Source organism: Rhipicephalus microplus, chromosome 7, assembly GCF_043290135.1.
Source record: "Rhipicephalus microplus isolate Deutch F79 chromosome 7, USDA_Rmic, whole genome shotgun sequence".
Lineage (NCBI taxonomy): Eukaryota > Metazoa > Arthropoda > Arachnida > Ixodida > Ixodidae > Rhipicephalus > Rhipicephalus microplus.
The window spans coordinates 8650637-8669285 of record NC_134706.1 but is presented as its reverse complement, the minus strand read 5'-3'; the positions used below and the strand labels follow the sequence as shown (position 1 = coordinate 8669285).

At 47.4% G+C, this 18649-nt stretch overlaps 1 protein-coding gene across 4 annotated transcripts in view; it reads right to left on the bottom strand.

Annotated features, from left to right (window-relative positions):
- The window catches only part of LOC119180119 (uncharacterized), a 207671-nt gene that overhangs the window by 96587 nt on the left and 92435 nt on the right, over window positions 1-18649 (bottom strand). For all 4 annotated transcript variants that reach the window (XM_037431261.2, XM_075868617.1, XM_075868618.1 and 1 more), the window contains exon 2: window positions 1684-2022. In XM_037431261.2, coding sequence (XP_037287158.2) covers window positions 1684-2022 — 339 coding nt within the window. The remainder of the gene's footprint in view (window positions 1-1683; window positions 2023-18649) is intronic.

The window sequence follows — 18649 nt, the reverse complement described above, 5'->3', positions numbered from 1 at the left end:
TTGTGCTGATTACCTGTGAAACGTCCAGGAGACCTTCCTCGACAGTCCGGAATATCTACAGCACGTTCATAGCAGACAACGGAAACAACTTCATCAGGTACGTTATACTATTGCGATTGAAAGAAACGCGAACAGCAGAAAGCGTTGTTTTCGACTCAATCGCCCTGCGGTATGCCTTGGCTGTGGCAAGGTAGAATTGGTACTGTAAGTTGGCGTCAACGTAGCGCTAGAATCTCGCTCCAACTTGCGCTCATCCACTGCATGTGTTCATCATTTGCCACTCATGCCGGGCACTGGGAACAGACACGCGAGGCGAAAGTGCCAACCAGAACAAGATTTTAAAACACGGTAACGCCAACCGACAGCACAGATTCGCCTAGTGGGTCAAGGCATGCCACACTTTGACTGAGTCGAAAACTGTGCTTTTCGCGCCATTCGCGTCTCAGTGCATCGCTATAGTACGCCTTTACAATCGTATACGTGCGCGGTGCTTGCATCCGCGCGTGAGTCATAATATGTCCTATAGCTGGCATGAATCCGGCGAAAGAGTACGGCATTGATTTGGTGCCGTACAGGAATACTGCGCGCAACTTGCTGCTGTAAAGCGAAACAGCTTTGTAGCGAAGCCTCCGAACTCTGAAATGGGTCGAACTTTCGAGTACCTCCTTGTGGGGCTACCCAACAAGGACGCCGCTCGCGCTGAGAGCCCGTGCTTGGCTGTGACTGTCGCCATTGTGTATTCTCGCTCGTTGCCGGCTAATGAACGCCTTAACAATTTGGTGGAGGTGCTGGCGTCGTGCTAAAATGCAATAATTATATTTACTCGTACACTTTTACTGGACTCGTAGTTTTTCCTGCCAATTACGATTATATCCACTGGCGGCAGAGCTCGGCGTTTTTTGTTGCGGATGGAAATCTGTGCAATCGGAAAACACCGCACCGGCATGGTTGCCGTATCGTGTTGGGATCTTCAGACAGTTCTGAGTAATATCTTACTCTTGCGGTGGTTGTTATTGCATCCGAAGATGGCGCAGCGCTACCCAGAAGACTTCTTATAAACTAACGCAGCGTGAACAGCCGTTTTTTTTTTTACATTTTGAAGTGGCACTGTTTGCCATGTTAGCGAGGCGCGCCTTGGCAGTTGAAAACAAATTATGGCGTCTCTGGGAGCGAGAGTATACCACCAAAGGCGCCTGGGTGCGAGATAGGCGTGCTCTTGTCTATACGACAGCCGGTGCTGCGGAGCAATGGACCTCAACGGAGTACTATAGGTGCAGGCCGCGGCGGGAAAGAAATCTTTGCAGTTCTCAACGGTCACTGCCAGGAACTCCTTTCTTGCAGGAGTCAAACTGACACGCGCAAGTTGCATCTTACTCTATCTTGTAATGTAACAGAATGTTCTTTTTTGGTCACGGGTTTTTTTCTTTCTTCAGTACTTGTGAATGGTCGTACTGAATCCCTACAGCATTATGTATCTTCTGTCCCATTGTGTTCAAGAACGCACCACTGATGGCACAAATCGCGCTTTTATCGTCAATAATGGTTGCTAAAGAACTGCTGCGCATGTATGACATCGACGTTTTAGGCGTCCTCAAGCATTGACTTTTCACTACGACGTCAAATGTGATTGCCCTTGGGTGTACCTTTCGATTCCGGGGTTCTCATAAAACCATGGTCACTCACCGATGACTCCAGCCAGCGCGGGCAGTATAAGTCCTAGTGAGATGAGGCACTTCATCCTTCTCCTTCGCGCCCTGGCCGCACTGGCCGCACTGCCCGGTATGGGGCCTTTGACCAGGGGCGCCTGTGGCCGGTACGCGGCGCTGTGCACGCTGCTAGAGCCCGAGGCCCCGCTGGAGGAACAGCTGGCCTGTCCTCCCTGGTGGTGCGCCGCCACCGACGCCTGGTGGTGGTGCGAGTGGGCCACGGAGGCCGGGTGGTGGTGGCCCACCAGGTGGTGTGCGTGGTGGTGGTGCGACGGGTGCCGGCTGGGCTGAGGTCGACCGCCCAGGTATGCCCGGTCTGCGAGATGAACACACATGTATATGAGGCCACTATAGATTGATGAACTTCCGTGAAAGAAATATGCATGTAGCTCAATAAAAAGAGTCCTCTTTCTCGTGACTACCAAATGCGCAGGTCATAGAAGACATACCACGGTCGAAGAGATACGGTTCGTTTATTCCCGCTTGATCAGTACAAAACATGACGACGTCATGCACCGAACACAATAATTACTATAGTTGTCCTTGTATTGGTATTTTGGTGTAAGTGGCGAGCCAAACACGGCAGCTATATATGATTTATAATATAGTGAAACCCTGAGTTTGGTGAGATGAAGCATTTGTGAACGTGGTATGTCGTTGAAGCCTTCTCGACGTTTCGACGAGCGCATTTGTCTTCTTCAAGGTTTCAATTGTTTTCCTTAGCGCGTTTCCTTCTTAGCCTCCAGCGACAGCTCGTTGTCACAAATTTTTCATCTCTTCAAGCTTCCATCTCCCCCGAACTACCACATTGAGATTGCTGGTAATTTTGGCAACGTCAGAGACACCTCCTGGTCTGAGATCTGAATCCGCGGCCAACGCATTTCGGGCTGGTCAATCTATCAACTGACAAAATTTTAATCAAATGCTTACGCCATCTTGTCCTTTCTGTGGCCATTTTAATGCCGTACTGCTGTTGTATAGCATCAGACTGCCGATGCATAACGTCAAACTACTGTTGTATAACATCAACGGAGCGATGCGATTCAACCATATGTTGAACTTTGCCTGCCCTAGGCCCCATTGATGATGGAGTACCTGGAAAAATGGATCGAGTCTTATAGGGTCATAGTCTCGTAGAGTGTGTCTTAATAATCCTGCCTCTTTTCTAGTGCGGAATGGCGAGCTGGATGTTCGTTTTCCGGTTCACCTCGCCGCCTGGCGCATACCATTTGTGTCTTTCTCATTTCTTAGTAACCAAAACTTGTTCCGTTCGGTTTATCGCTGCAGGTGTAATGCCGACTCTTGTGCACCATTCTTAATTGTCGGCGCAACTGATAACTGGGTCAGTAGCGTTGATTAGGGCAACCTAAAAACGGCTTTTTTTTTTTCTCTCGACGCCAACGGCCATTGCGTTGCCGGACACGCATCGTCCAAATTGACCGCGAGACGTCCGTTCTGTACCAACGACAACTTTTGACCACGTGGCTATCACCGTTATCGTTATGCAGGTGCAGTCGATGGACGGGTATAACACGGCAAAATTGTGATGATTCAAAGAGTTACTAAAGGTAGGTAACTTAAGACAGAGAACTGACGACGACACACATAGCGAAAAATACCGACATGTGGCGGTCAACCTGTTCTTGGCGCATGTACTGTTGTCAGAATGATAAGCTGACGAGAGAAATCATTGAAGGTGAAAACATCGCAGCACGCTGTCTTTCAACTTGTCTATAAGAAAGAGATCCTGTTTCTAAGAAGTTGAATGTTCTACACGTTTGGCGGCGCTTGTGCGGTGTATAAAAACTGCGTGCCCAAGGAGATGAACTTTTCTTTTTGATAGTTACCGCTGTGTGTGTCATCGTCTCTTACTTTCATCCCTCTCTTGTTGGCGCAATTTAACATTTTGCATCATGAACCAACATGGCCGACTGTCAGCCACTGCCATGATTTGTAATGAGGAATGTGCTTTTTCTGCGCGTAAAAGCACAAAAAACAACAGGCCACGCAAGACGGAGAATATCAAACTACGGATATCTTAAATTAACGCGGATGTAAAGAAAACGAGATAGTGATCTCATTGGATTAACTAAAGCGGGATGATGTCACACAATAAAGATTTCCAGGAAGGTCGCGGTGGCGTCCTACAAAAGCCATACGGCGACCTTACTCGAGCTATACGGTCAATGCAAAGATGTCACCCCGGAACGACCTTTAGAAGCCGATTGGCCTTTGTACTCTGCACTTAGAGTGCTGCGAAGCCGTGGGAATCATCAAGCCCGAGGATTTATGTCGAGCCGCTTGAGACATTTTAGAGGAAGGCCGACCGACTCAGATCTAACCATGACCTATAGAGGAGAAATATACGACAAAGAAAATTTGCGGGGACGAGGGCAACAAACGCCTCCTTCACGTATACCGCTCATCAGATAGAGGTCGATTTTCTTTCCTTGTTTTTATTTTTTTTGTTTCGGGGCCAAGTAAGATCAACCAGGAAAAAGAAAACGTGAAAGACCAATCCGGCGTGCCCCGTTTCGTAGCATTTTTTTTCCCTCAGGCGAATCCCGTAGCATGGGGTGGCGGCAGTGTAGAGTACGGTAGCTGCTACAAGAGGAACCTTTTGGCCGCGATAAAAGCCAGTGGTGGAGGAAAGGAGTTAGGCGGGGGGACGCTTGCGCGATCACGAAAGCTGCGAACGCGTGTTCGTCGTGGCGTGACGCAGCGTCTTCTCGCACCACAGGTCGTGCGTGGGCGAGCAAAACACGCCAGCACGCGCCTCATTTGCACGCGTCGTCGTCAAACGCTCCCTGGTTTCCCTCCCCCGGTGCTGCATCCAAGTTTAATTTGCTCTGCTCGGAACAGCAGAGAGAGAGAGAGAGGGAAGGCGATCACGCGTTCTGTTGTCGCCAATCTTTTAACAGGGAATGACTATTAGCTCACTCGCTCACTCACTCACTCACTCACTCACTCACTCACTCACTCACTCACTCAATCACTCATTTGATAATAGGCGCTGCGCTTGCAACTAGGGCGGTAAACGTCGCCTCTTTTCCTCTCATCAACCTCTGCCCCTCCTCCTTACATAATAAGTAATCGATGAGTGAGCAAGTGAATAAAAAAATAATTAATTAATTTAGAAAGCCCCTTATATGCATGTACACTAAAGACGACTGGAAGGCGAAAGATCTCCCTTTTCTTCATTGCCGATGTATTGATCCTGCCCCACCACACTTCGAAAGCATAGCGCCACCACGTTTTGCCCTGCCTCCTGGATCGGAGGCACTTTACCTGCCTTTGCGTTGCCTCTGTGATCGGGTCACTCTTGACGAAGCTGCGATTTCGTGTGATGACGTCATTATGTGATGACATCACGTGACGACTGATTGTGTCACAATAGCGCCACAAAAAATTGCGTTCTGCAACGTCATTGTGACGTCATATGGTAGCGTCATCGCGTGATGATGAATAGTTTCGAATCACGAGTCCCCCACGGCACGGGATGCGAACGGTCAAATTTCAAGTTTGATGAGTTTATCCAAGTCTTCCGCCTGAAAAAAATGGTTGATTGGTGAAAATGATGAATGGTGAAACCACCATATTATCATGAAAGACGTCGTAGTGGAGGGCTCCGGAAATTTCGACCACCTGGGGATCCTGAACGTGCACCCAAATGTGAGCACACAGGCCAACAGCCTTTTCGCCTCATTCGAAAATGGAGCCGTCGCAGTCGGGATTCGATCCCACGACCTGTGCGTCAGCAGCCGAGTACCTTAGCCGCTAGACCACCACGGCGGGACTGAAGAATGGTCTAGCTCTCGCTTTTTGAGCCACTTATTCGCGTCTAGCGCTATACTTTGAAGAAACATGTGCGCTTTCACAGTCACACATTTCGCGTGCGTATAGCGGTTCAGTCAACGTAGGATCATATGGGCCGTACAGACGCGTCCACTCTTAAAGGCAGCGCTCGCGTGCAGGGCATGTCTGCATTTCGCCCAATCGCAAATGCATAGTGGTTTATATTTGCGTAAGACTAGTAATCGTTGATACATCTGACTCCTTTTGACACTACATACAGCCGTGCACAAGCTACGTTTCAGTGATAAGTTGCTGTTAGGGGGCCAGCAACATGAAAGGTGGTCATTGCAGTGTTCCCTTCAACAATGTACTATACTGTACATTGATAGGCCAAAACTTTGTTTGTTTTTTTTACTGCAGAGGGCTCTGATGGCTTTGCGAGCGTCTCGATTCAAGAAAACATCGGATTACACGTGCAAAGTTCGCGATGATCGCGCAAGTAAGAAGGGACGATACACCTAGTTGTATAAACTACACAAACGTTTAGCTGCATATGAAGTTTAACAGATGACATCACAAGAACCTTATCAAGGTAATAGCCCGAAGACTGCAATGCTCCCGTCCAAGCATAATTTTCTCGTTACATATATAGCTGAACGATCAACGCGTCCCTTGAAGAACAGCCTGTATCTTAGCACATTGAAATGTCTACGGAGAAGCCAGCGCTCGCTTTCTTCATCGAGTGACGTCAGCTGGAACGATGGTGCACAGTCGTGCGCAGGCAACCGCCATGCATGTCGGAACGCTCTGTTCATCGCCACGTGGGAGCGGCCACGCACAGCCGCAAGGTTATCGCGTGTAACGCGCACGAGGGGATAGTGTACGAAGAAAGGCCGTACACACGAAATCTGGCAGTAACGGCTCACAGAGCACCGCCACTTTCCTCTATAGTGGCACGCAAGGAGCAGGATCGTCACGAGTCGCTTTCTCCATCGCCCTGCAGAGCCGTCCCGGATGCCCAGGTGGACATCTCGCTTTAAAGGAGTATACTGACAGCACCCCCAAAAGGGTCATCTTCCGTGTCCATGATGTGCACAGTCAACGCCGTCCACACACTGCGGCTAGACAACGCGTGTAATGTATTTTACAGCGATTTTGAAGTTTTTCGTCAGTCAGCATCTCCGAGCCAGCCCCACACCGCAATGGACGGTACCACGACGAGTCACACACGACTCAATGGCATTGCTAACTGTCCGCTACGGTCGTGTTGCGGTTGAGGTGCTCGATTGTTGACGCACAGGTTGCCGGTTCGATACCCACCACGTCAGTCGCATTTCAATGAAGGCGATATGGTAAAGGCCCGTGTACTGTACGATGTCAGTGCCCGCGTTTCAGATGGTCGAAATTTCCGGAGACCTCCACTATACGGCGTCTCCCATAATCATATGGTGTTTTCGAGACGCTAGACCCCACATATCAATCAATCATTCTTTAAGCTTGCATTTTTATTCTTTTTCCCTTTTTTTCAATACAGAACTCAGTGTCCACACGTGTTAATGACTCGTCATTGGCCTCGAAGTATCTCTCTAACATGACGCGTTATGGCACAATAAAATGTCTTTAAGCTATCCAGGTGATGTCTTCGACTGTCTTAGCGTGCGATGTAGTCCACTTCCACCAGTAAAGAGCGACGATGGCAATTGGGGTTTTACGTTCCAAAATAACGGTATGAGGCACGCTGTGGTGAGAGCTGGAAATTTCGACCGTTTCTTTAACGCTCACTCGCGTCGAAGAGTGCACGGGCACCTAACACTTCACCTCCATCGAAACGCGACCGTCACGGCCGGAATCGAACCCACGACCTTCAGGTCAGCAGCCGAGCACGGCAACCACATATGCACCATTGCGGACATCGATAAGTTAACTAGGTCTGACCGCCACGTGCTTAATGCAGTCAAACTAACTTCGCAAATTAGTTCCGAAGTTTAGGAAGTTGAGCGAGCTGACAAGAATTCAACGATCTCCAGAACTTCGGACATTCCATACCTGTAGCTCAAAGGGGTAATGTAGTAACATAAATCATAAAAAATGTTTTAAAAGAGTAACAAACAAACGAAACGTATGCTCAGACTCATACAGCGATTTAACATTAATTATACTGAGAGGTTCTAAAACGTGTGAACGTATTTACATAGGCAAAAAACAAAAGAAAAACGGTGACAGGCACGCTTGATTGTCAAGTGCCACAGGAAGGGGTCCAACGCTTGCCTCTTCTACGAGAAGGAACTTAGACTATGGGAAAAGGAGCACGCTTAGGACGTAAGGAAACAAAACATTCAGATGAGAAGCAAGACAACACAAACAAAAGTGAAACGATGGGACAATGAAGAGCAGTACTCGGTGAGAAAAGAAAGATGGAACCGCGTGCACACCGAGATCTAAATAAAGCAAAGTGCGTTTTAATGAGCGAGATTGAAACGATAGTGGATGGAACTCGCTCGGTCCCGTCGCACACAGACACTGGCTGTCTACGCGAAGAAGGCGATCATGAGGGTGTGTGACGCTTTCTCAGGGTAGAAAGTTGAGAGAAAGAGAAAACTTTATTTGCACATAAACAACGCGGTACATTCCAAATGGTCGGGCCCGTATTCCAGGGCTCCGCTTACCCTCGCCACCATCTCTACCCGTTGGACCAGCCAGCGCTGATCACATGGGAGGCAGCAGTGCCTCGCATTGTTCCTCCGTGTTGCTCATGTTGTGGTGTTCTTCATTGTGATGTGTACACTCCCACGTGATGTGAAACAAAGTTGGTGGGGCTTCACAACACGGGTATATATCTCTGTATGCTGTGGAGTAGAATTCACGTATCTTGTATAAGTTCGTGTATGTGTTTGTTTGGATTCTGCGTAATGCCACCGATTCAATTGCTGTGAGGTTCTTATGCGGTGCTGGATAAAGTATTCTATTGTCCCTGTAATACTGAAGAATTGTACCAAATCTAGGGTCTAGGGGCGTTGGATCCTTTACTGCAGTGTGCAAAGAAGCTCGGTGATTTCAGGAGAGGTGACTATGAGCGCTGAGGCACGACGCACATGTACACCGAGAATCAAGAAAAGCTTGGGCGGCAACGCGTTCGTTTTGTCCCCGGCACTGGAGCACCCTCGAGGATGCACGTGAGGTTTTTACAAGCACATCGTGTAGCACTGTCGATTATAATTTAGGCAAGCAACACCTTCACTGCTCCCTTCGCCATCGGTGTATACGGCTGTGGCCCGAGAATATTGGCTTTCTGAAGACAGGTTCAAATCCCCCCAGTCTGATGCTTTCTAGAGTGGACGGCGCTGGATGTCGTAACAATCACCAACGCACAGAACGTGTTCAACTGTCGACCTACGTCATCTCTCCGACGACAGCGTAGCTCTGACCTACTGGACTTGCCCTACGCCATCTCCTGACGCCGACAAGAGCTCTCGCATGTGGTGCCCCGTCCTCGGACTCCTGTGACCGCGTTTCCGTCTTTCCTATCTCTCCTATCCCTCGATATGTCCTCGCTCACTGTGCCAGCGCATCTCTCTCTCTCTCTCTCTCTCTCTCTCTCTCTCTCTCTCTCTCTCTCTCTCTCTCTCTCTCTCTCTCTCTCTCTCTCTCTATCTATCTATCTATCTATCTATCTATCTATCTATCTATCTATCTATCTATCTATCTATCTATCTATCTATCTCTAACTTTAATCCTATCCTTCAATCCCTTTTCACCCCCATCCCTTGTGAGCTAGTGTTGAGGTGCCGCACTCTGATGCAGACAGTTACGGGGCTCACTTTTCTCTTCTTTTCCATCTTACAACGACTTCTCGACCTAAGGGAGTTGTGCGCAGACATGTACAGCCATCCACGTAAGCATACTCGTTTCGCATGCAACGGCGTACACATGTACGTACAGTCGTCAGCAAGCTTAACTCTAACGCTCCGCAGCGCGGGCTCGACTGATTTGGCTGACGCTGCAGCCGCAAGCGCCCTCGCCGAGATAATACCTCAGTATGCTTTGATAGTATGTCGGCATGCATTGATAACATTTCTGCAACAAATTGATTGATATGTGGGTTTAACGTCCCAAAACCACCATATGATTATGAGAGACGCCGTAGTGGAGGGCTCCGAAGATTTCGACCACCTGGGGTTCTTTAACGTGCACCCAAATCTGAGCATACGGGCCTACGACATTTCCGCCTCCAGCGGAAATGCAGCCGCCGCAGCTGGGATTCGAACCCACGACCTGCGGGTCAGCAGCCGAGTATACCTTAGCCACTAGACCACCGCGGCGGGGCTTTCTGCAACAAAACCCAAAGCTACGCGGCGCTGTACTACGCTGACTTCCATGCGTCTTTCGTATATCGTGCTATACACGTACTATAGCACGTACCAATCATGGGAGGTTAGCCAAGATACAACCAGTCACTCAAGCTGTTGTATGCATGGCGAAAAAAAAAAGTTCTCTGGCCTGTAACACTATTTGTGACACTTTAAGGCGAAATCCCGAAGCTTACTTGGCAATCAGGTCAAGCAATCAGATAACCAATTTATCGCAGTACGTGACTACTGGCAGTGAGAGGAATACACACTTGAATAGCCCCTGCCCGCTCACTCCGAAACTACCTGTAACTAAGTTGGCTTACTACAACCCTACGAAATAAGCCCACGTTTGGCTAAGCGATAGTGCCATCGCGTGACGTCATCACGTCACATGACGTGGTAACGTCATGTAATAAATTTTGTAAATTTCTTTGTAGCGTGGCAGAGGACATGGACACCACAAAAAAAGCGTACGACGACACGCGGCGCTAACTCGGAACAAACGTTTATTTCTGTTCTCCGGCGGTGTTTGTATACCCCCCCCCCCCAATCACGTGACACGCGTGCACTTCAATGAGTAGCACAACCAACCCATAAACCACGAGGCAGTTTTTTTTTTTTGTCGAAAAGGCCGTATCAATTCACATTGCCGACAGATACCGCAACTCTTTATCGATTAACAAAATCGAAGAATCGCTGACACACACGTCATGTGAGTACGGCTACGTTGCGTGCTCCTACAACTAATCGCGTGATCTCGCACGTATTCCTGCTCAAGAGGTAAAACTCATAGAAGTGCACGCGAGTCACGTGATGGTGTGGGGTACAAGTGCTACTGGAAAACTGAAATAAACGTTAGTTGCAAGTCAGCGCCGTGTGTCACCGAAAGTTTCTTTCCGGTGTCTGTGTCGTTTGCCGCGCCACAAAGAAGTTTAGAATCGAACCACCCCCAACAAGCCCACGTGTCCGCCCTTATTGATTTCATGTGATGAAGTCACATTTCGAAGATCTCTGACGTCACGATGCGATATCACCATTGCGTCGCGATCATAGTGACGTCACGGTCCCCGTCCTGACACGGAATTCGCACGACCTCACAAAAACTTGTTTCCTATATTCCACGCGCTTCTCGCTCGAGGAAGGTCACGTGGCTTCGTTAGTTGTAGCACTTCGTTAGCTTGGCGTGTTTAGCTCAACGCTATACCGCGCAACAATACACTTGACGTTTTCGCCATAATGAGCGACGAAGAACGCCTGAGCTTCAGAAAATTAATTGCAAGTTTGAGCTAATAAACAAGAGAATGTCATAAAAAAATTAGGGTAGCGTAGCCCTAGTGCATGGCACCAAGCCTGAAATAACTGCGGAGCTGGACAGCCTTCTTTGCTTCTCTTCGGTTTTATCTTTCTTTCCTCCTCTTTTTCTTCCTTGTTTTCTCTTGCAGTTCTTTCTGTGCTTTCTTTTTGTCTTCATTTCTATCTTTCTTCCTATTTTTTTTCCTTTCTTTCTGTCTTATTTCATTTCTTGCTTGCTTCCTTTTCAAATAATCAATAAAGCTATTTAAATCAATCACAATAAAGTTACTTCAATCAATCAATCAATCAATCAATCAATTCCCCTTTCAGTTTCTATACGAGGTCATTATACGGTAAGGTTGAGTAGCGCACGTTTTCACATGGACAGAAGGAACTTGAAGGACAAGAAGTTGGTGACTGATAACGATCAGTCACCAACAATAGCCCGGCTCGCACTTCATCTTTATATACGTGGTTTGTGTTGTCATGTTTCCCTGGCCGTGGTAGTAAGTCCACACTTAATATCATCAAGACGCTTGAAGAACAAGAAGAGACCCGTTTGGCACGAGCGCGTGTTCATGCTACAGTTGGTTAATTTACATGTGGTTTTGCGTTGCTCCGGGCAACGACGACAGCATTTGATCATAGCATACGACAGCATACAACAGCATGCGACATCATACGACAGCATACGACAACATACGACAACATACGACAACATACGACAGCATACGACAACATACGACAGTATACGACAGTATATGACAGTATACGACAACATACGACAGCATACTACATCATACGATAACATACGACAGCACCGCCCCACAAAGTGTCCCGCACAAGTCCGAGGCAGAATAGACGTAAATCGACACGCTTCCAAGCAGTCAAACGATTCCGTCCGCGCTGCTCGTGTTATGTGAAATCTTCGCGCAGCGCTGTATACGCCTGACAGAGTTGCCGCCGACCACAGTTGAGAAGGCGGAACGGAGCCCCACGGTGATGACCTCTAAGATAGCCAAGGTCGGCTTTTATACGCTGGCGCTTATCGAGCGAGTGGGCGTGTCAGTCAAACAAAGCCAAATGCTCGACATACGAGGAAAAAAACAATTGTCACTGGCCCTCGCTTGTCGGTGGGCGTTTACAGGTCGTCGAGACCAGATGTTCCAGGCGGAAACAAAACGGTATTTGCGGAACTTGTGCAGAAAGGTCAGGCGGACATCGCGGGTTTTCCCTCCATAAGTGTTCCACAGAAGAAGAAGGTAAAAATGTGATGCGACTTCTGGGCGCAGTTTCGTGTTGGGTCATGGCCAACTGTATTGGCCCTGACCAACAACACAGGTGGCTTTACGCAGGATATCAACTGCACCGTAAATGATAATTTTTGTAAAGTAGAACAGCACCCACTACGACATTATTCGTCTTTTTGCGGAGTAAGGCAGGCCGCCGCTACACATCTGTAATATTTTGCGTGCACTTCGTTGAGTCTGCGCGTGGCTGATGACGATGAAGAATTATGGCTGAGCTTTTTGCAGTGAATGGGAAGCATCAAACCACAAACTCACTGTGCAATTAGCATTGTGTGGTGACTGATTGTTATTTTACTCATCAAAATGATTGACTAAACGAGTTGATTGATTGATTGATTGATTGATTGATTGATTGATTGATTGATTTATATGTGGGGTTTAACGTCCCAAAACCACCATATGATTATTACAGACGCTGTAGTGGAGGGCTCCGTAAATTTCGACCGCCTGGGGTTCTTTAACGTGCACCCAAATCTGAGCACACGGGCCTACAACATTTCCGCCTCCATCGGAAATGCAGCCGCCATAGCCGGGATTCGATCCCGCGACCTGCGGGTCAGCAGCCGAGTACCGTAGCCACTAGACCACCGCGGCGGGGCGTTTAAGCGAGTTGGTGATTCATGACGCCTTGAAATACGAGCGCGATACGTGAACAGAAAACTAAGACACGGAAGAGCGTTTACTACCAACGGAAAAGATTCGTTAGCACATACGATAAGAGCACACCACAAACCAAAAACAAAACATAACAAAACCGATGACCAATAATATATATATATATATATACACACCCATACCACACAGGTTAAGGTAATCTGAGCACCACCATGGTTCTGTGGTAGAACACTCGGCCGTCACGGTTTTGCCATTCTACTTTTTGACGTCTTGTCCCTTAGTCCCTCAACGCAGGAACACGACTTACCACCGGCGCTAGCCTCTTACCTGTCCTCTTTAAATTTGAGCAGTGCAAACACGTGGACGCTAAGTCACCAACTAGCGAAATCCATAGAGTTTCCTAAAATTGACTAGAGGGGACTCGGGCGCTGCATGCGATCATTCAGCCCCCATGGGAATGATGGGAGGTACCCAAATATGCCTAGTATTCGTGTCTGCGGGCTTCAAACGCACTCGTGAGCTGGGTTTATTACTGTCTTTCGGTATTGTTTCGAATAAAATAACAGGCTCTTTTGAAATTCGTGACCCGATCGGAATTGGTGAGCCTATAAAAGGTTAAGGTGGTGAAGCGCAACTGCTGACCATTCGCCGATTGTCGACTCGTGACAAAACGGCTGCATGCCACGCGAAGCCAAACAAAGCTGAAAGTACGATGATTAGACAAATCTGCGTACTGACCAACATTCTCGTGCTCGCAGAAGCGCCGTGCGTTGCAGCTCCCGTAGGTACTAGCACTAGAGTTTCTTGCAGTGCTCTTACAAAAAAAAACCCTATAGCTATGGGGCAAATATACAGTGTATATGTAATATGTAAGGACACTCAAGCGAACGGCGCTGTCATGGCCTGGGGAGTTTCGAGCACTGCGTTTATTACCCAATCCAAATCAAGAATAATGGTTTCCGGTCTCAAGAAACTAGAAGTAGTGCATATACAAAGTGGACTTGTAACCGACTTTAAACGCGTCGTTTAAGTCGCAAGTTTATACAAATGCGAACAGACGTTGCTTCTTCTCGAGTCGGGTTCATTTCCTTCCCCTGCACCGGAGGCGTGATGCTTCTTTTTTTTTTTTTACGCTTATGTACTACATCGTGCATCGTATAGCAGTCTGCCTGAAATGTGCGGCTATTTTCTACACAAGCCCGTTTGGTGAGCGCTCGTGTATAGCAAGCTGGCGGTTTTATTTGAGCGGAACGCATTTCCCTGCGAGCGGCGGCATCTCGTGACGACCTGCCGTATCCGCGTGCTAGTTTTGGGACGCACAACCTGGGACAATAGTTACGCATCGTGCAGTGCATGTATAGCGAGCACGGAGGCACAAGAAGTAGATGGCTTATACCCCACCGCCATCCTCAAACCTCGACGCACGCCCACCGCTTCCACGTACATGCGTCTCTTCGCGCTCTAAGAAAAGAAATAAAAATCAAAGGTCCCTGTCGTCCACGCCGTTTCAGAAACGAAAGCGGACGGATTCCGTCAAGAATGGCGGTCTTTTTTTTTTCCCTTGGCAACCTTGAACTAACGTTCCCGTAGACAGCTAATGGTAGGTAAGACTATTTCGGGAAGCCTTCCGCTGGTTTTGAAATAGCGCAAACTGCCGTTTTCTGCTGTTCCGCAAGGAATCGTCTTGGTGGTGGGTCTCCTTCGAGGAATACGGATAGATGGTCGCGGAGCGTTCCTCACCTCGGCACATTATATATGCTGTCTGGCCTGAATATCAGGAACTTTAATGACGCGGTATTCGTATCAGAAACGCCAATTCAACATGTCCACCGAAACGCCGCACTGGGTCATTGGCTATGCTGCTTAGTTCTGTTGCTGAGCAAAAGGTTGTCGGTTCGATTTTAGGCCGCAATGGCTGCACTTTGATGAAGAGACAAATTTAACTACGGTCATTTACTAGGATGTTTGTAGACATACAAAGAGCTACGGCTGATCAAAGTCAACTACGAGTTAATTCTCAAACGGTTAAGACCCCAGAAACCGTTCTTTACTGCATGCAGAAAACGGCTCTTTCTTAGCTCCCTACTTCATCCTAACTACACTCGACCACCCATTTAGTAGTAGTAGTATTTAGGAGAAGCATACTGACAATACGACTGAAAAAAAATGACGCCCAAGTTTCCGTGCCCTCAATAACCTCTTCCTGGATGACCTTTATCTGGAACTCATGGAGCGGATGATTTACGGAGGTTGCTGAAGCATAATGGCTACTGCCTTGACTGGGAGCCGGCTCTTGAAGTTCTTAAAGAGACACTAAAGAGCAAAATGATTTTTCGCGTATTAGTAAAATACTATTTCACCATAGCGAAAACGCCACTCTTACCACGGCGCGACGCTTGGTAAGCGAGAAAACGACGCCACCGAGAGGTTCCCGCACCAAACGTTGTGACGTCATCAATTTCTGAAGGCGTCTACTGGGTCCTACGTAGATTCTAATCGACAAAATTGAAGTACATTGTAATGTGTGAGTGCCATAGACTTGGCATACGAAGTCTCAGAGAATTTATCGAGCCAACATCACGAAAATACGAAAAATACAGTGTGGACTTTATTACGTCACGCGCGGAGATCAAGGCGCGAGATTCAAAACTGGGAACTTTGACCTTGATTCTCTCCCTGAATAATGAACTTATGACAGTGAAACTTATGACGTTAGAGTTCTCACAGTGCAGTTTATCGCTTTAAAACAACTCATTGATTCTCGTTAGTGCCCCTTTAAGCGTTACCGACCTCGTATGCGACTGGTGATGAGGGACATTTATATTGGGCTGTGGTGTGGTCAAATACAGCACTGTGTGCGGGATATAGCTCATAGGCCACCGACGACGTACTTGTCCGCCTCCCTTTTGTTCGAGACAGTTGCGGCCCTTACGAAGAAAGGTTCACTTGTCCAAACTCTCGTGCCAGCGACGAGCCTTGTTCGAAGACTTCTCAGCGCATCAAGCCTCAATCTTCCTCTGGACTCACTTTTGAATTTTTGGATCCCATTTGACCCGTGCATTCAGCTCCACAATCATTCCTGCATATTTTTACCTTATAGCACTGCGAGGAGGCTAAGTATCGTGCTAGACAAATCCTACTACAGCCAACAGACAATGAAGCAAACGAAGGCATAGCGGACAATATTAGTAGTTCGTTGCAAATTGCTGATACTAAAGTAATTATTAGCAATATTAATTACTAGTACAAGTAAATTATTGTTGCGGTAAATGTGACATTCGAGGAAACAAATCAAAGTGGACGAAAAACACTGTCGTCTATATGGACTGAACCTACAACTTTATGCTAACGTTTTTGTCTTAAAAAAAAAAAAAACTCTTGATCCGGTTCATTCCCTTATTTCGTCCTGCTTAGGGGTACTCTAAAAACAACCGGTCATGAAAAAGCAAAATAGGACAGTGCTTTTAAATGGCGCATGCCTCGAGGCAGACAGGTTTCCAAATCACTTTCTGCGTCCTATATGGAGCAAGATCTGATGCGATGCGATGCGATGCGATGCGATGCGATACGGTGCGATGCGATGCGATACGACGCGATGCGATAACGACGAGTGCCGATTTGACATTGGATCTGATACTTGCGACATTTTCCGCTTCGAAACGTGTCTAGCCAAGAAAAACCTGAAATTGGGCTACCTGATTTAACGCGATTAATTTTATTTTCGCAAACTACGAAGACTGGTGGAAAGTGCGAAGAAAGGTGCATACATGAACGGTTTAGCGTAATGCGTTGATGTGTTGTGAATGTATCTTAACTCGTAGCATCCCGTACATATTGTTGTTTACGAAAAGAAAGTTGATGTTGTTCCTATTCACTTCACGCTTCTTTTCCAATCGACCACGGTGCCCGGGTTATTTATTTACAAAATTTATTATAGGTGGCCTGAGCAGTGTTGCTGTATAATATATATATATATATATATATATATATATATATATATATATATATATATATATATATAGTGAAGTGCTTTCAAGACAGGATTGTACCTGGTTAACCTCCTCAGCCTCTCTTCTGTTTCTCTCTTAATTAATAATATTATTTTCTTATGCCAACGCATCTGTTCTGTTCTGCTCTGTTGAAACCAGATTGCTGCGGAGAAGTGGACGTTTATATCACCTGGGCGCTTCTATTTCTATCCGTTCTCCAGACTAAAAAGAAAAAAAAATGATTTCCTAAAAACAAAAATATGAAGTAGAAAAAAAAAATCATGTCGAAAGCTGAAACAAATAAAAATTAGCACGGCGATGAAACGTTCACTTGCAGGAGCACCATCAATATCCTATATAGCGGCCTTTCCCAGTCCAGATAGCCCCGCCGCGGTGGTCTAGTGGCTAAGGTACTCGGCTGCTGACCCGCAGGGCGCGGGTTCGAATCCCGGCTGCGGCGGCTGCATTTCCGATGGAGGCGGAAATGTTGTAGGCCCGTGTGCTCAGATTTGGGTGCACGTTAAAGAACCCCAGGTGGTCTAAATTTCCGGAGCCCTCCACTACGGCGTCTCTCATAATCATATAGTGGTTTTGGGACGTAAACCCCACATATCAATCAATCAATTCCCAGTCCAGATACCATTACAGCGAACTCGCGGTGGCATTGTGTGAGAAGCATCAGTTGCAGTGATCCTTCACGCATTCAAGAAAGCTCCGCGCAATGGGTAACTTTCGAAAAACAAAAGAAAGGTGATCCATCATTACCAACACCAGCCTGCATTCTCCCGCTGCTGGGCAAGGACCTCTTCCATGTTCGGGCTATAGTCAACCCAGTCCTGTGCTTGCGGCTGCCACGTTACAGAGGAAAACTTCTTAACGCAATCTGCCCACATAAATTCCTGCTCATGCGCTTGCGTTCTCTTGGAATACAGACCATCACTCTAAATGACCAGCGGTTATCCTGCCTACGCGCTACATGTCCTGTCCATGCCCATTTGTTCTTCCTGATTTCGACAAACGTGTCCTTAGCACTTCTTTGTATGATCCACTCTGTTCTCTTCTCGTCCATTAAGGTCATGCCTACCACGTTCCTTACCACTGCTCACTGCGTCGTATTCAACTGACGTAGCCAATTTACGACGCAACTTGAACCTACTCCTCATCGCGGAAACTGATGAACCAGCAATGCCGGAGGTCTTCCCTTTGTATAAGGCCATCATATTTCTATGTTTCGAAGTCTTCCAGATATGTTCTGTCACTGCTCTTCATTAAATGCTCTTTGTCAAGTTTAGAGGCGACGGTATAGTCACCAACGGCAAAATGTCACGTGGCAGTGATGTCACAATGGTAACGCTCGCGTCATTTGTTGGGCTTATACTGTTGCCTTGTTCCTTTTTATTGGAAGTTGCGTGAAGCAGGTTTTAGCCAGTTTCTTTTGCCACATAGGCGTTTAATGAGGACGATAGTTTTCTAATAGGCCGCGCAGATTTCCGTGGCCAGTTTGTCGGGTGAACTGTTGCCTCCTTTGTTCTTAGTGGACAAGTGATGAGTCGTGGGAATTATACCCAATATCTGCGGCGCACGCGCAAATA